General features: G+C 38.3%; 1 protein-coding gene across 2 annotated transcripts; it reads right to left on the reverse strand.

Annotated features, from left to right (window-relative positions):
* Positions 1–479: 479 nt before the first annotated feature.
* LOC103177027 (putative interleukin-17 receptor E-like) lies at positions 480–26,643 on the reverse strand. Of its 2 annotated transcripts, XM_007890975.2 has the most exons (18): positions 26,434–26,643; positions 21,799–21,829; positions 20,281–20,427; positions 19,381–19,490; positions 17,957–18,071; positions 16,366–16,410; positions 16,106–16,245; positions 15,341–15,412; positions 14,413–14,467; positions 12,296–12,459; positions 11,634–11,678; positions 10,139–10,196; positions 9,768–9,916; positions 9,111–9,176; positions 8,365–8,422; positions 7,657–7,758; positions 2,222–2,273; positions 480–1,317 (listed from the first exon to the last, which is right to left on the reverse strand). In XM_007890975.2, the coding sequence occupies exons 1-17, from the start codon at positions 26,545–26,547 to the stop codon at positions 2,224–2,226; spliced, it is 1,521 nt and encodes a 506-aa protein (XP_007889166.1). In that variant the 5' UTR covers positions 26,548–26,643; the 3' UTR covers positions 480–1,317; positions 2,222–2,223. The 2 variants fall into 2 exon arrangements, with proteins under 2 accessions (XP_007889166.1, XP_042190729.1); XM_042334795.1 differs by lacking the exon at positions 16,366–16,410.
* Between the last annotated feature and the right edge of the window lie 243 nt (positions 26,644–26,886).

Raw genomic sequence — 26,886 nt, forward strand, 5'->3', positions numbered from 1 at the left:
CAACCCAATGGTGGGATAGAGCAGGAATAGTGTGTAGCAGGCTGGTGTTTTGCTGAGCAGAGGAGCGGCTGGGTCAGTAAGGTCGCAGGAGGTTGCAAAATTAGAGCAGAGTGAGGCCATGATGGCATTCAATAATATGTAATAATCCTTATATTTGATATCGTGCCTTATCACATCATCAAGACGTCTCAAAGCTCTTCACAGGATATACTGTAAAGTGAATTGACTGTGTATTTTGTGGGGGAGACACGGCAGCCAATTGCACACAGCAGTGTCCCACAAACAGTTGTGGATTGAGAGACCAATTTTTTAAAAAAATATATAAAGGGATTATTACATCCAGAAAGTGATCTACCAATCAACTAACAACCAGGTTCCTACTTACTGCTAGGAAAACAGAAGCATGTGGAGTAAGGAAATTTGCTTAAGGTATCACCCCACCCAGGGCAAGGCAAATGCTCTAACCAATATGCTAGATTGAGTTGGCAAATCTTGAAATCAATCTACTGGGGCATAGGGAGACAGCGGTCTTGATGGAGGATGGTGTGCAGGAGAGGACATGGATGCTAGAGATCTAGATGGTTGGTAGTTTGTGTTGGGATAATCTGGTGAATCTGGAGAGCAGGGAGTTAGAGTACTTAAGGCTGAAGGTGATGAAGACTTGAATAAGGGATCCCAGCAGGCCAGGGTGTGGTGTGGTGTGAGAGATACTGATGGAAGCGAGCAATGTTCAGGAGGTGTTACGTGTGGTTGGATTTCTAAAGAAAATAACAAGTTCTCTGTAACAAAGACAAAAGATTGTCACTAAACTCGCAGATAACCTGAGCCCCAAGGGTTGGCTTGGTTCTTAGAATTTTTTTGTAAGTGTTTGCAGCTGCCAAGAAACTACTATAATATGAATTACAATAATGATTCTAAATCCTTAATCTCATACCAAGCTGAAAGATCGATCAGTCCATGTTGAGGCTCATCAGCATCTGACTGAGTGAACGTAACATACAAGTAGGCACTATCTAGTCCAATATATAACACATAATTTAATTCACCAAGGGACACATCAGCAGAACTTGCAATATTCAGCCATAATTTATTGCTTCTTTCTCAAGTCGTCAGGTTTCTCTGAGCTTCCTTTGGACCAAATTGAAATAGTTGAACCTTTTAGCTTTAGTGAGGCATCACACACTGAGAAAATGATCCAAACTATTCAGCATTGCATACTTTTTAAACTCAAGTGTCTGAGAACAAAGGCAATCTTCATTTCAAGGGAGAAAATAGCAAAACAGCTGGTAGGCCAGGGTGTGGTGTGGTGTGAGAGTTCTGAAAAAGACAATATGAACGGATGAATGCTTTTAAATTTGGACAGGATTTAAGTTCCAACATTTTATAAAGAGAAAACAAGATAGAACAAAGCTGATGCACATCAGTTACTCAATATTTAGCATGTGTGGGAGTCATGCTGAGTAACATCAAATACTGTATTATCAGTAAACACAGATGCATTTGTTTACTTTATTATTATGTTTGTCAGCCTGGTTCAGGTGGACAGCACTCTTGCCTCTGAGTCAAAGCCCCACATCAGGATTTTGAACTCAGCGTTTAGACGGCTACTCCAGTGCATTCCTGGGAGTGCACTGCATTGTTGGATGAGCCACCCTTCGGATGAGACGTTAATCCAAGGTCCCATCTGCCTGTCCAGGTGGATATTAAAGATCTCATAGCAACATTCAAAGAGAGATTTTCCTGGTGTTCTGCCTTACAATCCCCCAAATAAAACTGATCATTCAGTCCATGATTTTTTGTGGGACATTGATGTGAGCAAATTGGTTGCTATGTTTGCCAACAAAATATATACTCTACAGTGAATCCTGTGGAACACTTTGAGATGCAATCCCAACGGGTAAGGTGCTATATCAAATACAAGGAATGTTATTGATCTCTGTATAAATTAATTGTATATTAGTAGTGAATAAGAAGGTTGATTCGTCATTAAGTGGCAATATTGCCCAAACAAAACACTTTTGTTTTGTCAGTTTTGGATATTGGTTATCCACTATATTGAGTGCTGCAATTGTATTGTTAGTTTTAGAAAATTAATCTAGACATATTCGGTCAGATGATCTACACATATTGGTAATAAATTTCAGTTATCAACCTACATCAAGGAAAATGATTATGAATTCCTTAATATTATTTATATAATCTACATTTAAAAGCTTTGTACCTTTAAGGTGACTGTTTTGACTGCAGAAACAATTTTCGGTAAGGCTGGTGAGCTACATAAAATGTTGAAAGAAAGAAAAGGAAAAATTAGATCAGTCACAGATAACAAAACTTCCAAAAAGTCAAATTTTGATATAATTTCCTCTATGCTAATCTAATGAAACTCAAGGTTATCAATCTAACTTTAAACCAACATTTGTTCAACTCTAAACGGTTACATTCCAGAAAGGTCATTTCACAGCAACACAAGTACCATTATGTACAGTGCAGTACAGTATATAGGATTACCTTATATATGCCCAAACTTATAACCCTTTAGTCCTCTTCTTTTTCATTACCAGTGGGTTAAAGCCCCAAGTCGGGACTCCCAGCAACATTACAAGTATGTAATTCCAATGTACAGCTAGCAATGGGCAATATATACAAGCCCAGAATTCCTGATTATCCTCACACTCGTGTTCAAATCCCTTCACTCTCCGGCACCTCCCTACCTCTCGGACCTCCTCATCCTCAATCCATCACCCAGCGCCTCCTCTCAACTGGCACCAGCCTCCTGTTCATCCCTTTCACCCTCCATCGGAGGTTGTGCTTTCAGCATCTACGCCCTGAAACTCTGGAACACTCTCCCTCAATTACTCCGCCTTGCCCCCTCTCCCCTTTTTCAAGTCCCACCTTGGACCCTGGTCACCTCCCCCTTCCCCTGGCTTGGAGTCAGGCTCCACCACTGTTAAACCCACTGAGACGCCACCCTGCGAAGAAGGCGCTATATAAGTGTAAATTGTTGTTACCCAATGGTCATTTTAATAAGATGAATGAAAGTCTTAACTTAAAATATGATTTGAAGACTAAGTGGGCTCCAATGGCTTTTTTGCTGTACATTCAACATTATATATCAGATATAATATATATCATGCTCTTCCTCAAGGTAAAGTTCACATGGCCACAAAATTGAGGAATCATTTATTAAGAAAGATAAAGATTTATAGTAGTACTCTGATCAATTAAGCGCCACTTAAAAGCATTTTGATTTATCTATATTCTGTAAACACTAATAAATAAATGATTAATCAGAAATTTGATCTTTATAATAGTGATATTGGCTACAAAACAATTTACTTAATTAGATTGCATTAGAGTTCTTTCATGTTAATTAAATGCTGAATTCAACAAGTTAAATACAACAACAAACAACAACAAGCATTTATGTAGCACACTTCAAGTAGGTTAACATCTCAGGTTCCATATATCAGGCTGATATCTCCAAGGCATTCTTTACATTGTACCAATTACTGATACCCAACATGTTAGTTTGAATGCAGAATAAAACTATTTTACATATAACATTGTATGTAAGATCCAGTTGACAAAAATTCATGCAACATCTTATATAACGCCTTTCACTTAGGGAAAATACCTCAAAGTGCTTTACAAAGACTGAGTGGTGGTCAAAGGTGGAAAGGAATATTTACTTTTGGATGCATCAAGACAGTAGAAGAGGACACATGATAGAGTAATTTCAGGGCAAACTCCAAGGAGAATATCCAGTGGATAAGCAGTGTATAACAAACGTAAACGTTCTGACATGTTAAAATTCTGAGCTCAGGAATTGTGGCTAATGTGAGCATGAGACTAAAACAGGAAAAAATATGTTCCCTGTCTATATGCCATGCATCCCATCCACGACTGTTTGTGGGACACTGTTGTGCACAATTGGCTGCCACATTTCACCCACAAAACACACAGTCACTACACATTACAGTCTATTCTGTGAAGCGCTTTGAGACTTCTCAACAACATGATAATGCGCTGTATCAAATGCAAGGATTATTATTAATATTATAAATAACGAGTGGTTGCCAGGGTCTTCATCATCAGAACCAATCTTGTGAAGGAGTGGTCAAGGGACTAGTAGGGTCATAGGAGATCCCAGAGTTAGGGTGGTACAAGATATTGAGGCATTAAAACCGTTTGAGGATGAGGATCTTAAAGTTCATACACTGAGGATAGGAAGCCAGTGGAGATGCGCAATGATTGGGGTAGATGGGCTCATGGAGCCTATGTGAGAGTGTGAGAGAAGATATTGGTTACAAATTTTTGGATGGTTTGAAGCTTGTGGTGCTTGGAGCTAGGGAGGTTGGTGATCAGGGCATTGGAAAGGTCAAATCTGGAAGTGACAAACTCTTAGCTGAGGTGTTATGGTGGGGGAGTTTGTAGGTTGTGTTGGGGGAAGGTAACGACAAACATGGCAATATTGGAGGAAAGGGCTGAATGAAAGACTTAGAGAAGAGTTAAGGGTCAAACAAAACACAAAGGTTCCTTGCAGGCTCTCTATTCTAGAATCTAGAATAGCGACTATAGAGATGTAAACACTTAGGTGTGGAGGCACTGGCGGGACCTAAGCAGGATAATCTCAATTTTGTCAATGTTGAGTTGAGGACAATTACCCCTCATCCAGGACTTGATGTCCAACAGACATCTGCCAGAGCAGCAGTGCCTCGGAGTCAAGGGTGGAGGCACAACGGTGGACGAATATTATCTGCTTATACAACAACAAGATTACATTTGTATAGAATCTTTCACAACGGGAGGACGTCCCAAGGCACTGTAATATATGGAACTGGACAAATAAACATTGTAGAAAGATGAAACTGAACAGAATAAGATATGGTTTAACAAATGTATGTTTAGTTTTAATGAATCATCACAATGGTTCAATCACAATTTGAAGGTTGTGTAAAGTTTGGCAAGTTGTACAACCAGTTGTACAAATGAACTTAAGCCCTTAATCTCAACCCTCACATTACAACGTGACATTGTTTTCATTTCGGTTCAGAAAAATATTATGCTTTTACTGCAATGATTGACTCTTGAAAAGTGTAGAGGAGAAAAAGATAGAAAGATAACCAGGTGGAACAACATTATTTTCTACACCTATTAAAGCAAGTTATTCTCAGTAAACAAATACATCCAGTACATAGTTCCCAAGTTAGATCATTTAGACTTGGTTGGCATGTTGGCGTCATTCAGCCACCCACATCAAAACAATCATTTGAATTCAGTGAAATTGTTTTTAAATACAATTTAGTTTTGGTTGTACTTTTTTCTATCCGTTCTCATTGGTGCTTCCTATGGTCTAACTTCCACCATCACCTCAGACAGCATTGAAGTCGAGGCATTTATTGCTGCTTCTGGTCAATGCCACTTTGTTGATTGTTGCTTGGGTGATAAGATGGGAAGGATTAGTCTTATCAGTTTTTCTTCCCCTGTCTTGGAACTCTATGCTGCTCAGACTCAGCACAGTGAAAGGTAAGCAGTCTCACAGCTATGATTTAAATTTTATCATGCTTGCCCATACTGAAAGTCTACATATCAATCACTATACCTAACAGATCCCCAATAGCTTTGCAATGTACATGTTTATACAGAACAATACTTCCATAAATTAGGTTTAAATTATGTTTTACCTATTGTCTTTTCATCAAGTTACTCCATTAGCTTAAGGAGTAGGAATCAGTAAATGTCTTAAAATGATATGAGGTCTTAGATTGCATCACTATCCGTGACCAAAAGCATGGTCAAAGCGATAAATCTTAATTTTAGGCAGGCTTTGTAAGTGGGAAGGAATTATAAGATCATAATAGAACTTTTAATCCCATTTTCATCTTGCACAACATTGCCGTGCAAATTGGTTGCTGCATTTGTCTATTAACATGCAATCACTGGAGTATGTGAAGCACCTTGAGACTTTCTCAATATTATGGGCAATATATCAAATTCAAGGATTTTTATTGGCCTTATTCCGTGCCCCTTTACAGCCAAATATCTTTCTATCTCCCTTTTACATATCCCAATTGACTCTGCCTCCATACCCTTGAAGAATTATGAGCACAAGTCGGTTCCTCCATATAAAATGATGCACATATACTATTGATAAGTCTGAAACATGTACAATCCTTGTAAATACTTTGGTGAATTATCATTTAGTTGACTAGTACTACTATGTATTTTGCCTGTAATTATTGAACATTTGTAGCTTTTGTTAACATCATTAACATTTTGTACTTTCTAACCTTTGTAACCTTACTATTTTTTGGGCAGTCTTTTTTTGGTCAGCAGCGTGTCTGACACATGTGATGCGCCTTGAAGGAGGCAAGGGAAGGAGCGAGGCGAAGCAAATGTGGGATAGAGTTCCAAAGGATGGGGGCCGAAAGGCTGAAGGCCTGACCGCTGATGCCGGGGCGGGCAGAGGACATGGAGCAGGCCACAGCCTGCTGAGCGGAGGGAGTGTACAGGTTGATATGAGGACAGCAGATTGCAGAGGTAGGAAGGAGCAAGCCCATGGAGGGCCTTGAAGCTGAGGACAAGGATTTTCAATTCTATCTTCTGGGGGATAGGGAGCAAGTGGAGATGGGTGACGGTGGGGGTGATAGGGTCATGGAGCCTGGTGAGGTCACCTACACAAGGAAATTCCAGAGACAGTTTGTTGGAATGGAATGCGCACTCTCTCCCTAGAGGAAACCTTGCTAGGAATGAATAGTGTCCACTTTATCTTGAGCCAATGTTTTTGACTGTTATGCTTTTAAGTGTGATGACATTTCCCTTTCTTTTCTTGGTTAGGTAAATTAATGAGGAAAAGTGGCATCACCAAATAGTTCTTGTCTTGAGTTAAGGTTGAACTAAGCAATTGTAAACTGTAGGAAATTGAGTGCAAAGCTACCTTTTCTTATCGAAGTCCATGTTTTTACAAATACGGATCAGGATGCAGTCAGGAGTACAAAGAATGTTTTTATGAAATGGTTTTGTGGGCTGAAAGTAAAATTGAGGAAAAGATATTTGTGAGATAAGCTAGATGGTTAGAGTTGAAGGAAGGATCAAACAACCGAGTGGGTATAAATGTAGTGGTTGTAGCTGATACTCTTCAGAATAGATCCAGGAAAGAAGAAGTTATCAAATAAAGAACACAAGAAGAAAAGAAATGAAGACAAAGAAGAAAAGATAAAGTAGAAGAAACTCTTGTAACTACTAATTCTCTTCATATAAACACCCATTCTGATTACCCCTTCACCTTTCTAGATCTAAGGAATATAAAATAAATCTAGCCAATCTCTTATCATATTTTAGCACTTTCATCCGAGGATGTCCTCCTGATGTGAAAGGCACAATATAAATGCAATAGTCAATTTACTTTACAGTATATTCTGTGAAGCGCTTTGAGACGTCGCAAAGACTTGATAAAACACTATATCAAATGCAAGTATTATTAATGTATTATTATTGATCTATATAAGTATGCAGCAAATTAATTAGATCATGTTTTTGCAACACTTATATTCTAGTGTCTATCGAGATCAATAACATTCAACCATCAACGGCAATTTCAAAAATTATTGACATCTCTGTGTAATTTTTATTAGTTCTCAGTTGCACACTGCTCACCTGTGAATGATATATATCCAACTGCGATCACGAGAAATAATGAAATTCCAATAAATAAAATTATCAAGCCATATTGTAAGGAAACTTCTGTGGAGTTCAGCTCTATAGTGATAAAAAAAATAGATATTTGTTGACATTGCAATGGAGCAAAGAAGCTTGAGGGTTGATCTGATTGAGAGGTTTTGATAGAGTCAATAGAGATATTATTTCCACTGGTTGATGAGTCAGTGACTAGAGGACATCAGACTAACATAACAAGCAATTAAGCAAATGGGAAGTTAGGAGGTTTTCGTCCCCAACTACACACACACACACACACACACACACACACACACACACAGAGTGATTAGGATATTGAATATCCTGACAAGAGCGGTGATTGCGACAGAATCCACATTGGCTTTCACAAGGGAACGAGTTAAACACCGTAAAATGAGTCAACTACACAGTATGGGGAAAGGGCAGGTAAATAATAATAATAATCCTTGGGTCTGATAGGGTTCCTCTTAAAGGAGCGAGGAGACACAGGATGGACCAAATGGCATTCCTCTGTGCCATAAATATTTTATGTTCTATGGGCCTCGTAAATAAAAAAAATTAGAAGAAAAAAGTGAAAATCTGAAAGAAGAACAGAAAAGGTGACAGAAAATTATCGTCTGAAAGTCGAAGTTAAGTTAAAATCTTATTTTATTGAGAACAGATACTTACTGCATATTATATCACAGATCTGAATCCGAACAGAATATTCTAGATCTGTCCTCCAACCCTGTCGAGGCAAATTATTCAGATTTATTTCAACATCAAAAATTTACATTTATGTAGTGCCTTTCGTGCCTGGAGGATATCTCTAAAAGCTTCACACAACTGATTTTGAGCCAAAGCTGGGAGATGGGGGTGGTTTGAGGGGTGGGGGTGGAAGGAGAGATAGCTGGGCAGAGGGAGCCGAGGACAAAAGCACGGTCAAAAAGGGAGATTTTAATGATTTTTGCTTTTTTACATAAAATCAATTTGTGGCCTGATGTCTCAATAGGTGAATGTATTGTGTAATGTACTGCTGAGCCATGGCAAGCAGGAAGCTAATCATGAATTAGCGAGCCTCAGTTTGAGTGCGAAAGGGGCATGTTGAGGTAAGAGGCCTTAGTTTGAGATGGGAATGAAGGCATCTCATTCCTTCCATCCCTTTCCATCCCCTTGCCCCTTACCAAGCAATCCTTCATGGAAATGATGAGACCGAGTGAGGGCACAGCAGTGATGGCTCTGAAACAAATAGCCCTTCCATCACTCTCCCAAATCACATATAAAGGAGATCACGAAAGGCAATTAGCTCCTGTAGAACTACTCCACACATTTATTTACCAGTTTCAGAACACAGGGAGTAAGGCTATTAAAACCATAACAAAGAATTCAAGAGCAAGAAGCTATTGAGTTAAGTTTGTGAATGACTCGTCCCTTACCTGTATACAAATGTTTGTGTCACATACTTCCTGAGGCAGGTTGACAGCTATTGAATTGGTGCCACTCTGTCGGAAAGATTATGATTTGCATTTAATATCTTCTTAATAGGTTTGATCCAGAAATGAAATCATGAATCAAAATCAGTTTTTGTTTAAGCATTTGTGATTGATTTTCCAAATCTTTCTACTCAGCTTCCACATAGCCTTACTAACCCCTCTGCAAGTCCTTGCCTCAATCCCTCTATCCTGACCCCTCTTTTCCCATCTTCAAATCAAACCTGAAGACTTTCCTCTTTGACCGTGCCTTCTGTCTCCTCCCCTCTCTCCACGGCTTGATGTCAAACCATACCGCTGTTAAGTGCTCCAAGAAGCTATCTCGCGTGAACAAGTTGTTGTTGTTGTAACATGTTCTATATGACTCACAAGATCACCAGATCAGTTTGGACAAAGAATGCCCTGCAGCCCATTTGATCTCATCCTTACAGAATACTTCCCTACCGTTTTCCCATCAAAGCACGAAGCTGTTTGCCATGTCATGCTCAATAACAAAATACAGTCACTAACCTTTACAGTAAATCCTGTGAAGCACTTTGAGATGTGAATGGCGCAATATCAAATGCAAGGATTGTCATTAGAATTAAATCAACATAAACTCACACAATTTGCTCTAACATGCGTCTCCTTCACTGGCTCACAACTCCAGGGTGCAGTCCTATTACAAAGAGCCATCTTGAATTCAGACTTGTCTTGGGTCGAGAAAGTTAGCTGCAATTGGTCCACTTGTATTCGAGTGCTCATGTTCCAAACTGAAAATAAAATAAATGATTCAGCATATTTAAAAACTGCAATCAGTAGTTTACTATTCACATGGTTTCTATTCTCTGGGATGCTGTGCAGTTGGTTTGCTTGAAAACAAATCATCTTTCGATTGACAAATTTTATACTTTGTCTTCAAATTAATAAGAAATTGAATGAAGGTCCCCAAAATATGTGTCTAATTTCTGTTTTAAAATCTTTATTAACCTTACCTGGTAAATATCCATGGGCAAAAGGACATCTCACCCAAGATCGCTCATCTGTGGTAAACTAAATAGGAAGTATAAAAATCGGATGGTTGTTAATACCAAACATTGAATCAAAAGATATGAAAATATCTGTAAAATTGCCAATTACATTTTTAAATAGGAAAATAAGATGCTCTTTGTAACATATAATAAAAAAATGCAATTTGTACGTTATAGCATACTTTTAAAAATGAAAAATAAAAAAATGTCTTTGGTTTGTCAGACTGCTTTAAAATGTTTTTGGGGAGAGTTCTCAAAAACGAAGAACGGAGTAAAAACAGAAGTTGCTCGGAACACTCAGAGGGTCAGGTAACATATATGGTGAGAGGAAAATGAGTTGACAGCTATTGAATTAACATTTCATTCGATAACCTTTCATCATGAGTTGGACCTGAAATGTTAACTCATTTTCCTCTCTCCATAGATGCTGTCTGACCCGATGCGTGTTCCCAGCGACATCTGTTTTTATTTCAGATTTCCAGCATCTATAGTCATGGTTAACATATTATTGGGGAGAAATTTCACTTGGGTCTACATTTACTCTACTGTTGCAACATTTTAGAGTGTGCAGAATTTGGCCAAATCTTAAATACAGCCTTCATTTTAAAGCCGGTTGTCTGTAATTAATTTCTTTTAAGAACTTCAAAGTTAAGACTGAACAATCTGCCACAATCTACATGCTCTAATAATAGTGATTAATAATAATAATAATTAATAATAATAATTAATAATAATAATCCTTGCATTTGATATAGCATCTTTCACATCAGGAAAAGGCTCAAAGCGCTTCCTATAATTTACAGTAAAGTGTAGTAACTGTGTATTTTGTAGGCGAGCGCTATGTTAATAGAGTAAATCTAGAGCCAGGTGGAATTTCACCCTAACTATTGGGGCAGAAGTTGAAGATAGATAGAACTGTACTCTGGATCTGCCCATACTAAATCTGGGAGGGCAAAATGTTGCTAGTGGGAGCACGGTACTCACTTGCCTTTCATTATAATAAGAATAATCCTTACATTCGTTGTCAGACTCTGCCACTGTCAAGCGCTTGTTTTATATAATAATAATATTTTTATTTATTTTAGGTGCACATTGACAAAATTCCTATATTTGCTGAATTACTGCTACATATTGCTGTTCATTGATATACCTACAGAATCAAAGGTTACCGAAGGTAAAAAGAAAAAGTTGCCTACAAACAGCACTATATGGGTTTCTTGAGGGGCAAATTTACACAGCAAGGTTTATTATACAGGGAATTTTCTCAGTTGGAGAGATTTCACCAAAGATCTACTTTGCCATGAAAGGGTGGGATAAGTTAGCTTATTTGGGATTATTTGCACTCGTGCCTTAGAAAGTAGTTTGTTTTAAAGTATTTAAAAAACACAAGGAAGGGCAGACATTGAAACTATAATTTAACCATAAACTGAAGATAAATTGGAGCTGGAAAATATTTTACCTTTACACACAACGTTGGGTGCGGATCTACACGTGAATATTTCACCTAGTCAAAATAGTAATTAAAAAAATAATATTATTCACCATCACACATGTTCAGATAAAACACTTTTTTTTGCTTGGAGCTCTAATGGTGGAGATAATAATGATTCTTACATTTGCTATTGCATTGGGAGTATAAATCAAAGCGCATAACAGGCTATACTGTAAAGTCTAGTGACTGTATTTTGTCAGCCAACATGGCAGCCAATTTACACACAACAATGTTTTTGAATAACAGAATAGGATCTTTAACGTTCACCTGAACAATCAAATGGGGACCTTGGTTTAACATCTCATCCTAATGACAGTATCTCTAACAAGGCAGCACAAGTCCAGCAGCAGTTCAAAGTCTCAACGTGTAGTTTGAACCCACAACCTTCTTGACTCAGAAGCTAGTGCTACCAACTGAGCCTGTCTGACACACTAGTTAGAGATAGTTTTCATGCAACAACAACAACAACAACAAAACTACATTTGTATTGCGCCTTTTATATTGGGAGGACATCCCAAGGTGCTGGACAGTCAGTGCTGCAGCAAACCTTAGCAAATGGCTAAACAATAATCTGCATGAACAGATTCTTCAGTGCTGCGGACAAACAGGTTGAAGAGTCATGTACATACTTCCTTTTGTACTTTGTGTATGGAGTTTGGTAGGTCTATGCAGTGGTCATCCTCTCCAGTCATCCAGCAGAAGTTGACAACAACTTGCACTGGGCAGATGGGTTTCCATGCTAACTCCTGTGCGATAGGATCATAAGTAATTCCATTCCAGAGTTCAGCTGTGTCTATAGACACACAGGAAAAACAGAGGTGAATAACATAATAACAATATAATATAATAATTCTTGGATTTGATATAGTTCCTTTCATGTCAGGAGGATGTCTCAAAATGTGGCACAGGATATACTGTAAAGTGTAGTGAGTGCGTATTTTGCAAGTTAATTTGGCAGCCAATTTGCAAACAGCAAAGTCCCACAAACAGCCATGATGTGAATGACCAATTTTATATGGAGGATTATTGGCCAGGACACCAAGAGAGACTCCCTTTGCTTTCAAGTTCAGTATTCGTGTATATATATACATATTAATAATAAAAATAATCCTTGAATTTCACTGAGGAGGATGTCTTTAAAGTTCAGTGACACACTGGAAGTCTGCATTTCGTTGCCTTAAGGTAATGGACAGCATTAGAACATATCCCCATTCTGCAATGATTTACCATAATCCTAATACTCGCTGTCAGAATTAACGCAACCTTTTCATTCCTCATTTTTATGCTCATGGATTCTTTGATTAATATTTCTAAACAAATATTTATGGAATTGTGGGTAGACATTTTGCAAACTCAATCATTCACATTTCCGAATGTGCTGAAAGACGGAAGTACTGTGATAATTCCATTCATCAAACCATATATATTTCCCTCAGACTACTCAATTAATACTAGTCTTGGATCATTTATACTGCAAAAACGCAGGTCAACTGGGAACAAGTTCATAAATGGCCAGATTGATTTTTACTTATCGACTGTCAGGGAATGGGTTCAGATTGGATTCAATATTTTGAAAGGAGTAATAATAATAATAATAATAATCCTTGCATTTGATATAGTGCCTTTACATTGAGATGTCTCAAAGTGCTAGCCAGGAAATTGTGTAAGGTGGTTTTGACTTCGTATTTTGTGGGAGAAATGCAGCAGCCAGTTGCAAACAGCAATGTCCCACAAACAGCCATGGATTGAGTGACCTATTTTGTTTGGGGAATTGTTGGCCAGAACGTGGGAGAAACTCCCTTCTCTTTTCAAATATTGCCATGGGATCTTTAACGTCCACCTGAACAGGCAGACAGGAACTTGGTTTAACGTCTCATGTGAAGGATGGCAGCTCCGAGAGTGCGACACTCCCCAGAACTGCAGTGTCAGCTTAGACTATGTAATTCCAAGTCCTGATGTGGGTCTTGAAACTATAAACTTCTGACTCAGAGGTGAGAGTGTTACCAATACACTAGGCTGACACAAGGTCACAAGATCAATTCAAATGAAGAAGGCCCTTTGGCCCATCTGATCTCATCCTTCATGAACACCCACAACACTGTCCTTCCATCAAGAGGGTGGTTTGAGAAAATGGTTGTGCCAATCATTCCCTTTCCCACTTCCTGGGGACATGAAATTACAACAGTTTGTTACAGTTATTGCTTAAAAGCCAGGAAGAGAACAATATAAAACAGGAGAGAGTGGGGGGTTGGGGCTTTCTTTTAAACACGAGAAACTTGCTACAAAACGTGTCACTCTTGTGCCAATCTGTCCCTTCCCATACTCCCCCCCCCACCACCACCCAAGTTGCTTGTGGAATCCTGTAGCTTCGTGGTTAGAGAATTCGCATCACAAGCGAGAGGGTTCGATTCCCAGACAGGGGTAGAACCTTAGGCAAGTTTCCTTACTCCACACATCTCTGTTTACCTAATTGTAAATAGGAAGCTGGTTGTTAGTTAATTGGCGGATTGCTTTTCCAAAAAGATATGAATAATAATTTGGTCACTCAATCCATGACCATTTGTGGGACACTGCTGTGCGCAATTGGCTACCGTGTTTCGCCCACAAAATACACAGTTAATTCACTTTACAGTAGATTCTGTGAAGTGCTTTGAGACGTCTCGAAGACGCAATGAGGCGCGACATCAAATGCAAGGATTATTATTAACGACACGTGACAATGTTTTACTTTAGTGCTGCGACTTACAGTTTTTAAAAGGACAAAGCTGTATCCTCCTTGAATCGGGAATTGCTGACCAGCCCTAAAATATCAGCACAATAAACAAAGATTGTAATTTCAAAAGCAAGTGGGCCTGACATTCACCATTCATTTAAGAAAGAGTCAATAGAGACCAAGTCTCGTAAACCAAGACAAAGAGGACAAGAGTTGTAAACAATAGAGTATTGCCAATAAATGACGGCATGTCATATCCAACTTGTGGGATCCCGTTCCGAAATAGATTACAGGATTACAAGAATTCTGTGAAACATTCCTTGTCATTATTCGTGGATTGTGTTATAAATTGTTCTACTGCTTCTTAGACCTCAGCATTTCTTATTTTGGTCAATGCAAATTAACTTTAGAGAAAACAGATTGTGCCTGAAAAGAGTTTGTCATTTCACAAGGCAATAATACATTTTTATGTATCTTACAGTTATAACATTTGACATTAAAATTATACTTTTGTGTTAGATTATAAAATAAATAAAATTATTTACAAATAAAATTATTTATTTTCAACAAATCGTTGCATTTTTTTAAGCTGAAATTTGCAACGTCTCATTTTTAATGTTCCAAAATAGAATTTGTATTTAGACTTTTATTTAAATATTCCGAGGTGCTATTGTGCATGAAGGGTGGAAGTTGTTGTTATTTATTTAACATTATTTTATATTTTGGTATATTATTGACTAAAATATATATGAGCAGAAGGTCACTCTTAGAGATGGAATATAGACTTCACAATTGCCAAGCAAAACATTTCTCAGAGACTAAAACTAGAGAGGCTTCACCAATTTCTGGATCCACCCCATCGCACCACCACCAAATATATAAAATATATATAACTATGTGTGATTTGAACTCTTAATCCTAGTTCAGGAACCTGTTGAGAACATAAATTATATTTAATTACCTCCATACACAAACAAGGCACTATCCGAGAGTATGCCAAGGTGACTTCTTTGATGGAATCCTGCGCTTTTATCTGTAAAACAGAGGGTTTTTATTAACTACACAGTAATAAGGAACATGTTTTATGAATAATAAAGTAACAAGAACACCTTTTGGTATTAACGCAATACAAGGAAATCAGATAAAGTGAGGTTATTCCTCCCACTCACACCGATGTTACAATCTACATTTGTGCCTGTTCACATTTTGCATGAAGGTGGCTGTTTAAGAACTCTAGGCCTCCCTTGTCTTTAAACACCTGGAACATGTTTCCTGTATGTCTTTTCTTTCCAATTGAGAAAAAATTTAACATTTATTTCTTCATAATTTGTAGCTCCGATTCGAGGAAGCTTGGCTGACACTCCAGTATTGTGCTGGGGAAGCATTGCGCTTTTGGAGATTATGTCCTTTGAATAAGATGTAAAATCATGATTCCAGCTGTCTATTCAGGTGGACATTAAAGATTCCCTGGACACCATTTCTTCCAGTTTCCAAGCCCACAATCCCTCAGGTAAATCCACAGTCACTTCATTCTACAGTCAGATCCTGTGAAGCACTTTGAGACAGGTCACTGATGTGATAAGATGCTATATCAAATGCAATGGTAATTATTATTATGTTTTAGCAATGGCACAATAAAAATGAAAATGTTTTAGTTATTAATTGTTTATCAACTGTTTAGTTTGTAGGGGACAGAATTCATGATGAAACAAAAATGATCACTTACCAATGCAATTGTTCCCACATCTTCACAAGTGAACCACTTGTGGCACAATCGCACAGTGTAGGCCTGATCCTCTAAAAAATCAGACACTTGAATAGATATTGTCTTCTCAGTTTTGTTAATAAGATAGTTCAGTTTGCCAGCTGAAATGTGATGAGAAAGTAAATAGTGTTAGTTAGTTAGTTTGCTCAGTGCTCAAATTCGAAAAAGTATGACAAAACAAACATTCGAGGAATTGTATAACTAGTAGAGTATTATTGTACCTATGCAGATTGGAATATTTCTTCCGATATCTTCATTGTTACAATCTAAAATTAAAATAAAAAGTTTAGATCTTCTGATTGTAATCTCAAACTGTAAAATTCCAAACTACATGAATATGATTCCAAACCAATGCTTTCATTGCAGAATCAATTTACTCCATCACTGTTTGTGTAATTGCACCAAGACTCTCATCTGCACAAACATAACGGTGACCACTGAACAAACAATGGGGAACTTTGAACACTTTCTTTTCTGCCACAGGTAACAACGACACATGCTGAATTCTATTTGGTACAGATTAAGTATAAATGTGCATGTCAGAGACCCAAATATTCACATGTTTTTAGACTTAATACAATAAAATAATAATAATAATTTGTCACTCATTCCACGACTGTTTGTGGGACGCTGCTGTGCACAATTGGCTGCGACATTTCGCCCACAAAATATACAGGCAATTCACTTCACAGTATATTCTATGAAGCTCTTTGAGATGTCTCGAAGACATGATAAGGTGCTATGTCAAATGCAAGGATTATTATTAATCTGGGCCTGCCACCACTGTTAAGGTCCCTGAGATGCTATCCTGTGAAAGGGCACTTTATAAATGCAAATTATTGTTGTTGTTGTATTGTGAATATTGTGGACATCTGGGGACTTTCATAATTGATGCTTTACAACCACTAAATTGAAACTAGGATTGTGTTTTTTTTGCAATTGGCGCATGTTAAATAAATTATTGACCTAGCACAAATATACAGCATTTGTACTAGTTAACACTATAATAAAACAGGACTACTTAAGTAAATTATTTCCTTAAAAGATATGAAGATAAGATAAGCTGGTATTCCCCAACTGTGTGCAAGACTCCATTGTGCCACACTTTGCAAACCAAGTCTTCTTGCAGTAAAGCTACAATAATTTGAGTTAACAATTGAACCAAAGTGAAATATACTACTTGGGAAACCTGAGTCTATTTATTCAACTTGCATTATTTTTCCCAAATCTGGATCTATCACTCGATGTCATTATAAACTAGAAATGAAAGGATTGCTTTTTTTCAGCAATTGGCACTTGATACATACGTTCAATACACTCTTGACCTAACACAAATGTATAGCATTTGTACTAGTTAAAACTATAATAAAACAACAATACTTAAATAGGTACAAAGATAAGGTATGCTGCCATTCCTCAAACCAGCAATGAAAAGCTGCGACTTGCATGCCAGCAGGATCCAAATCACAGTCAGCTGGGTCGACAGCAACAACTAGAGCAAAAAACATTTTAATGAAGTCGGGGGGTGTTCCCTCCCACCACAGGTATTCTCCTGAGAGTCTCCTGTCCATTGATATTGGGAGCCAGTAGTCTTACCAATTGAAAGCCTTACTTACCCACTGCAAAGAAAGTCTCAGTCAAGAGTAGAAACACTTTATGTCGGAACCTTATTTTACTTGGCCATTACCCACAAAGCTCTTTTCATTGCAGAATATAAGTTGCCACAGTGGAAGCAACCTCATGGAGGGAAGTGTTTTGAAAGAGTTATTTCACGTTACAATAACATGTACTCATTTCTAAATAGATTCATACCTTCGACCTCGTATTCCTGGTTTAGGTAGATATCGCAGTAGTAAGGGATCGTTTTGAACGTCACAGAGATAAGGTCAGCAATCTCGGCGTTAAAACAGCTGTGCTCTATTTCCACCTGTAAGGAAGGAATTGCAAAGGTTGCGGTTTTGAGTTAGCAAATCACATCCTTTAGATACAATACTTGCTTAAGATCAGATTTGCTGAGATCAACAAACAAGTAATCTGCAGCAAGACTCAGCACAAGAGAAGTAAAGCATTAAGGGATGTGGGTGAAAAAGCTGGAGAGAGAAATTCATGAAAGGATAACATAAAAAGTTGAATAGTCACTTTCTGGGCTAAAAAAAAATCTGTTTTTATTCCTCTTCTCCTTCTTATCCACCTTGACAGAGATCAACCAACTCAGCAGTGTAGAAAGGCACAAGGGAGAGCTTGTCAACTTTTCCCATAAAAACTAATTAAGCATTGTATGAACAGGCCTTGAGATATGCACTTATCTATTCAATAACGACGAAACAACAACTTGCATTTATATAGTGCCCTTCACATTTGGTAGCATCGCAGAGCACTTCACTAAGCATAAAACACAACCAGGTAAAGGTAGGAATCACATCTCTCGAAAATAGTTATCTTCACCAAGTTAAGCACCGGACAGAATCTTCTATCTCTGAGTTCATAACACTCTCTGATCTAGTTAAAAAAATAAACCCACTTCCTAAGAAGGTAGATGTTGCAACAGGGGAAAACCAAATTGTGTAGAAACCCCCCAAATAACTCCATATTTTTATTGCTTTTTATCTTTAACTACTTTATTTGTGCTTAATATTAAAGGTAATAATAGCAAATGTAACATGTGAAAAAAGTTAATTTAGGCTATATGAATCTAAATTATACACATACATATATGTGTGAATACATATGTAATTCAGAAACATCAAATACACTTCAGATAAAAGGACACTTGAGGTCAGGACACTGAATTCATTTAAGAAACAGCTTGATGGTGTAATGGAAAAATTATAGTTTGGTATTGTGGAGGGGTAAGATCAAATAAACCAAAGGGTGTTATTCATCCTCTTGTGAAACACAATCTAGTTTCCTCTTGCCTCAAGAGGAAGGCTATTTTGAAACCCAGACTCATTAACTACTGCATTGCCTGAAATGGTGGTGGAAGCCGATTTGATTTCAACTTTCAAGAGAAAAGTAGACAGATATTTGGGGAGGACAAATATACAGGGCTATGGGGAGAGCGCGGGGGAGTGGGATTAATTTGGATAGCTCTTTCAAACAGCTGGCACAGACACGATGGGCCAAATGGCCTCCTTCTGTGCTGTATAATTCTATGATTCTATGATTATGCTGAACTACAGAACAGAATACATACACTGACCAGTAAACAACTGAACACAATGAAAATGAATACTCACAAGCTGTCCAGCAAGTTTCTTACTTGAATTTTTCTTGATTCTCACGACAACACATTGGGAACGAAAGGTGTGCATTGAAAGAGTGCAGATTTCAACACCACGGATATGTTCTGTAATATCAGAGCAAAGTAAAGATAAGTCATTTTGCTGCTAGCAGGGTGTTATTCTTGGTTACCTTAAAAACACAAAATAAATTATTGTGACAAACTTCTGGCCTAGATTTATCACCCATAACAGAAACAACCAGATGGCACACTTCAGAAAATCTACACCTTCAACCTACTTAAACCTTGCGCAAGTTTCCTTACTCCACATGTCTCTTTTTGCCTAGCAGTAGACAGGAACCCATTGATTGGTGGATTGCTTTCAGGGGGTAATAATCCCCCATATTCCCCCACACCTCCCCCAAAAAAATCCACGACTGTTTGTGGGCCTTTGCTGGGCAGAATTTTGCCCCAAAAATATAGTGAATTCGCTTTACAATATATTCTGTGAAATGCTTTGAGATGTCTCAATGACGTAATAAGGCGCTATATCAAATGCAAGGATTATTATTATTATTGCTGGGAATATAAATATTTTTAACCAAATACATGGATGTGTTGTTAGACATTCTCAAAGTGTTACCTCTTTTATCAAAGGCTTGTTCTCTTCGCTAACGTTGGCACAATCAGTCAGAACAAGGTCCAATATCCCTGTTCAGATGGTTGTGAAAGATCCCATTACACTATTTGAAAAGAGAAGGGAGTTTTTCCCACAGTCTTGGCCATTAATTCCCCAAATAAATTGGTCTCTCACGCCATAGCTGTTTGTGGGACATTTCAGTGCACAACTGGCTGCTGAGATTCGCCCACAAAATATACAGTCAATTCAAGAATACAGGGAGAATGGGAAGAATACCATTAAGCATCAATGTTGCTTTAACTCTCAAGCGTATGGAACATTGCCTCTTCCTTTCACATTTCAACACTGTAAACATTTTGAGATCCTCCACAACTTTTGACGGCAGGGATGATCGATGTTTGCGGCAGTCGCGATACTGGTCATCTGCAAAAGGAGCACAATGCAATCATTGTTAGGACATGTAAATATTGATATCTCATATGCAGCATAGAAGATATGCATTGGTTAGCCAAACTAATCACAAGGTTACAAGAGAGATTTGGATGAACAGGTCCATTGGCCAATTGATCTCATCCTTCCATTATACCCACTCCACCATCTTCCCAATACAGCATCAAATTGTTTCTTAAATGTGTCCTATGTCCTGGCCTTAACTATACTTCTTAGTAAACTGTTCCAGTTGTTAATTTCCCCTCTGGGTAACAAAATACTTTCTAGATTCTGCCCTGAAATAGTCCTTTGCAACTTTAAACCTCTTGTTCTCCTGCCTTGTAGTATCAGAAAGTATTGCTCTGTAATCACAAGATGCTCCTAATCTACAACTGGTTCAGCAATAATTTATTTAAACTGAACAACCAAACTATGGAAAGACTGCCCTGAAAATATTCGCTACATATGTTTTTGTAGTGCTATGGGAAGAATAACTGCACTGAATAACGTTATTTTATAAAATGTTAAACAAGATCGAAAAACTAAACCCTGAACCATATTTTTGGATGCACCAAGACAGTAGAACACGAGGACACTGGTTCAGAGTTGCAAAGGGCAATTTCAGGACAGATATCAAGAAGTTTTTCATTACCCAGAGGGTAATTAATAACTGGACCAGACTGCCAGCAAGGATGGTTGAGGCCATTGTACTGACTGAAGCTGTGATGGGAGGATGGTAGGGGTGGGTGTTCTGGAAGGATGAGAACAGATGGGCCAAAGCAAATCTTGTAATCTTGTGACGGATCATTCCAGTAGACATATCCAATCCATGGGGATCAGAACTAGGACCAGTAATGCTAAGGTCATAAAGCATTTCCTCTCACAGAGGATTGTGATGATGTTTTGTCCCAGAAAGCTTTAGAGGCAGAATCAATAAGGATGTTTAATAATAATAATAATTCTTGCATTTGATATAACACCTTATCACATCTTCAAGAAATCTCAAAGTGCTTCCCAGAATATACTGTAAATTGTAATGACTGTGTATTTTGTCGGTGAAAACATGAGTTAGCCAGATGAGCGGTTGGGTAGTAGCAGTATTAAGGGGGGCATTGAAAGGGTGAAGCATTAGAATGAATAGATCTGCCAAGATCAAATGAACTGATGGAACAGGCTTGTTGGGCTGAATGGCCACCTCCAGTTTTCCTATGTTCTTATGTTCCTATGGATGAATTAGAAGGAATGGGAAGTAGGAAGCGTCTTGCCAGACTTCCTCATTTCCCTTCCTGTCGCTTCCCTACCAAGTGACGCACATCCACAACATTAATAAATTATTTTGTATTACAGTGAAGATGTGATACTCACAATAATACATTTTGCTGTTGCAATGAAGCCCCTGAAAGAACAAAAAGGAAAGCTATTAGCCAACATTGAGAATGGGAATATGAAAGAAACTATAGAGGCCGGACTCAATTACTTGTTAGAAGGGATAAATACAAAGGAAACAATAAATAGTAACAAAGCGACTGTCAATTGCAAATGTTTTTTGGCACACGTGCAAATATATCAACTAGTATAAGGGAATGAGAGCATTTAGTATCTATTTTAAAGAGCTGAAACAGGCAATGATGAAACAGGATTCTATGATTCTATTGTTTTGTGCACTTTATTTTAAGAACTGTAAAAAAACGTTTTTCCAATTAAGATTGCATTGAAGAAATTTCTAAAATTTCCTATTATCTTAAATTTTCTTAGGAAAAGTGTATAAAATAAACAGTGACAAGAAATGTCTATTTGATTTTTATATTCCAGAGAAGCTTTTGCATATTAGAGAATGAAACATATTTTCGGTGAAATTCCAGTGGTCGATGAATTCCACTCATTACAATTGTATGAAAATGCCTTGGGGCATCATCTCAATGTGAAAGGCACTGTACAAATGTAATCTGGTTATTGTTAAAACTTGTTATTGAATCGGCTTCTGCCACCATTTCTGGCAATGCATTCCAGATCTGAACAACTCGCTGTGTGAAAAAAATTCTCCTCCCCTTTGCTTCTTTTAACAACTATTTGGAGTCCTGCAGCTCCAAATAGTCCTGCAGCTCAGTGGTTAGAGCACTCGCTTTGCAAGCGAGAGACCTGAGGTCAATTCCAGGCAGAGGGCGAAACCTTGGGCAAGTTTCCTTACTCCACACAGAGCCTAATAATAATCCCTCCAAAACCAAAAATAATAATAAATTGGTCATTTTCAATCTACGACTGTTTGTGGGACATTGCTGTGCGCAATTGGCTGCCGCGTTCGCCCACAAATATACAGTCAATTCACACAGTGTGTTCTGTGAAGCGCTTTGGGACATCCTCCTGACGTGAAAAGCGCTCTATCAAATGCAAGGATTATTATTATTATTATTTTAAATCGGTGTCCTCGGGTTACCAATCCACTCGCCAGTGGACGTTAGTTTAAATTCACAAGTTTGACAGAGAAATAATTTAAGGGAAATAATTTAAGTTCAAAGCTAAAAGAAAAGTATGTTTCCCTGTCATAATCAAGTATGAAAACCATAAACCTAATAATATTGCTTTTATTTCCCTCATCCATTTAATGTATCCGTAAATCATTACCCTTCCGCATAGAAACACTATTTTGGAAAACTAGGGCAAATGGCATGATATGGAGGCAAACCAAACATGTGAAGTCCAGGGATCACACTCTAGTCTCTCCAGCTCCAGTATACACAAAATCTAACTGATACAAAACTCTGCCACCTATATACTCACCCGCTCTAAACTCCATACCCCCCATTACATTAGTGCTCACCAGGCTCCCTATCACAGAAATGGTTCAACTTCAAGATCCTTACACTCGTCTACACATCCCTTCATGCCCTGGCACCTCCCTACCTCTCCAACCTGCTTACTCCCCAATCCACCGCCTCTGCTTGGCCGGCTCTCAGACAGCTGCTACAACACCCCCCCCACCCCCCCAACACACACAAAGAATGACTCCTTTTATTTTACAGATACACTAAAGCAGCAGGACATGCGTGGGAACCTCTCGTAATGACATCATTGGGTAAATGAGGGCAACGTGTGGTAGGGAAACGTAAACAAAATGGTAAAACTGTTAAGAATAAAATACAACAACAACTTGCATTTATATAAATCTGTTTCCGTAATAGATTTCACCCCTTCTCTTCCGAATATAATTTGATCCGTCTTTCCTTCTTCTCCAAGGGTATGTATAATTTTTACAAATCCTCATTTTTTCCTCAATTTCCTTTACGGCCTAGTCCTACCATACTTCTGTGATCTACCCTCCCCCCCACATGGGCATTAAGCCACTTTAAACCCTGCCCTCTGGAACTCTCCTAAGATCCCTCCACCTCATTCCCTCTCTTGCTTTGCTTTCAAAACCTGTCTAAAGACATATCTCTTTGATTAAGAATTTAGTCATCTGCCCCCTCCTCGCTTAGGTTTCGCTCCTTCTTTCTAAAGTGCTTTGCGCTGTTCTCTGCAATTGGAATCTGCTATATAAGTGCAAACTGTTGATGCTGGTTTGAGCAGGTAGCAAATTAATATTGTCGAAATGATCACTCTGTGTTAGTTGTGTGTGAGTTTAACAGCAAATTATAACAGGTTGTTCAACTATGAAAGCATTGCATCCAAGCCCAATCTTATACTCACTTGACAACAACACAATTTGTATATTGCCTTTCATGTTGGGAGGACATTTCAAGGTGCTGGACTGTCAGGGATTTGGACCTGAGCAGGGGATTGGGATCAAGAAGGATGGAGGGCAGGGCGGGTATGGGTAGAAGGATGGCCAAAGGCATGGTCGAAGAGGAGGGTCTTAGACGCACCTTGAAGGAGGTAAGGGAGGGAAGTATCAAGGCGAAGGGAATGTAGGATGGCGGTCGAAAGGGTGGGGGCAGAGAGGCTGAAGGCTCTCTGGGGTTTGAGCGACCAAATTATCTAATCATTTATCTATTTACATTAAAATGCACAATAAAAGTAACAGATATGTCAACTAAAATTAACTGATAACTAAAAGGCTGATAACAGATATTCCCACAAACAGTGAGCTACATTGGAAGCATTTACTGAAGATGTTTCTTATCAGGATTTTTTGGAAAAATTCCCGTTAACCTCAAATCTCAACAGTACAGTAGAGTGCATTGTAATGGAGATGGGGCAACATTTCCATTTTCACTGAGATGACCATCAGAGTGTGACCTGTAACTTGGATAATATTTCAACATGTGTAATGTGTGGTGTAACATGTACAAAATGATTTGCCTACCTAAAAAATTATCGGCTTGATCTAGATTTTATTTTTCCACGCTTAAATATTTCTACAATGTAACCTCAATACCAAATCCTTTGGGCATCTTAGCTGCTTATTTCTGATTAATGATAAATCAGCATGGTAGTCATTGAGACCCCAACTACCAGCACCTCGATTCCCTGGATCCCTGGATCGACTGTTTGTGGGACACTGTTGTGCGCAATTGGCTGCCGCGTTTCGCCCACAAATATAGTCAATTCACTTTACAGCATATTCTGTGAAGCGCTTTGAGACGTCTGGAAGACGTGAAAAGCGCCATATCAAATGCAAGGATTATTATTATTATTATTATTATTACCAAAGCTGATCTTCAAGATTCCAACAGAAGACTGCAATACATTTATACCTCTCAGCTCAGTTGGAAGTGATCTTGTCAGAAGGTTGAGGATTCAAGCCACACTTTGGGACTTTGAATTCACAGTCTAGGCTGACCATCCAATGCAATGATGGGAGAGCTCTGCATTGTCAGAGGTGCCAATCTTTCGACAGGACATTAAACCTGCCTGTTCAACTGGAATGCATTGCCTGAAAGGGTGGTGGAGGCCGATTCGATAACTACTTTTAAAAACGCGATGGACGGGTATTTGAGGAGGACGGGTTTGCAGGGTTATGGGGAAAGGGCTGAGGAGTGGGATTGACATTACATTGCTCTTTTCAAAGAGCCGGCACAAACTCGATGGGCCAAATGGCCTCTTTTTGAGCTGTACGATTCTATGATTCTAAGTGTTAAAATCCTGTGGCACTATTTGAAAAGTGAAGAGAGTTTCTCCTGGTATCCTGGCCTCATCAAATAAAATCGGTCATTCACTTCATGTTTGTGGGACTTTGCCATGCACAAATGGGCTGCTGCTTTTGCCTATATCATATGCAGTCACTACACTTGCCATGAAATATTGCCAAACACTTTGAGGCAACCTCTTGAAGTGAAAGATTCTATAGAATGCTATTACATTGATACATGAGAATGTTACATCAAACGTAAAGATTATTATCATTACATCCTAAAAGTGCCTGAAACAAGACAAAGAAAAATTATTATTGATCCGATAACCAACAGTAAAATACAACATCAATGATCATTGTGTAATTATTTAGGTGAACTTTACCTTTACCTTGCAGTGGTTAACTGTTAAATAGAGTTTGTTGCCATATTATCGATTTAATAATTATTATTATTATATTCCTTCTCATTCCAAGATATCCAAATTGGAATCATCAGCTTTAGTCTGCTCGAATATATCTTTACCACTTTCTGTCTGTAATCTGAAGCTAAAAGACATTTCATAACATTTAATAGTGGCTGGTGGCCTCTGGAATCTGTCATAATAATAAAAAGAAGAATCATGGCATTTGATATTGCATCTTATCACATCTTCAATACGTCTCAAAGTGTGTCACAAAATATACTGTGATGGGAATTGACTGGGTATTTTGTGGGTGCAAAGAGATTCATTTGCCAACAGCAACATCCTTTACTTGTTAAACACAATTATTCACCACAACTTTTTTTTAAAAAATCCAATATATGAAGTTAGCACAAAACATTAAAACTCCCTGAAATAGTTAGAGCTACAGTTAGAGGTATCACAGCATAAACATTTGACCAGAACATTTCAATAAAAAATTTTTTTTGCGTGTTATAGAATATAAACTACCTGAGAGCACCTGAGTCCACATTCAGTGATGTTTTCAAGAGCCCGACTAGAAGAGACGAGAAAGCCCAGAATCACTGTGAGGCAGCTGAGATCACAGCAGCTGTCCCTATGCATTGTGACTGTCACTTTAAAACAACAAATGGATGAATATAACTACGATGAAAGCAAAGAAGGCACTGATGCTGGTAACAGTTGCACTAACACTATAACAAGTTGACACTGAGTGTGCGAGTTACAAAGCACTTAAAGATGCTGCGACCTGATTGCCTCAAGCCTGCCTCTCTCACTCTGCCTGACTGGCTGTTGTGGCCACTTCACCAGCAGATGCAGATTTAAATAGCTGGTGCAAAGCAAAGGTTCCGCCTACCGGCCTACCGGCCTCCCCTACAAATGCAAACACCGCCTTTCTGGAAAACCCTGCACGTGTGATTAGTTCTTGGAACTGGATTCATG

This window comes from Callorhinchus milii, unplaced genomic scaffold (assembly GCF_018977255.1).
Source record: "Callorhinchus milii isolate IMCB2004 unplaced genomic scaffold, IMCB_Cmil_1.0 Scaffold5, whole genome shotgun sequence".
Lineage (NCBI taxonomy): Eukaryota > Metazoa > Chordata > Chondrichthyes > Chimaeriformes > Callorhinchidae > Callorhinchus > Callorhinchus milii.

What these genes read in the sequence shown, in the direction of transcription:
- LOC103177027 (XM_007890975.2), bottom strand. Translation starts at nt 26,547, where the DNA reads ATGCATAGGGACAGCTGCTGTGATCTCAGCTGCCTCACAGTGATTCTG. An exon ending in AGAAACTTGCTGGACAGCTT is followed by an intron (nt 18,072 to 19,380) that starts GTGAGTATTCAT and finishes CCTTCCTTACAG; the next exon opens with GTGGAAATAGAGCACAGCTG. An exon ending in TGGATATATATCATTCACAG is followed by an intron (nt 2,274 to 7,656) that starts GTGAGCAGTGTG and finishes CATTTTATGTAG; the next exon opens with CTCACCAGCCTTACCGAAAA.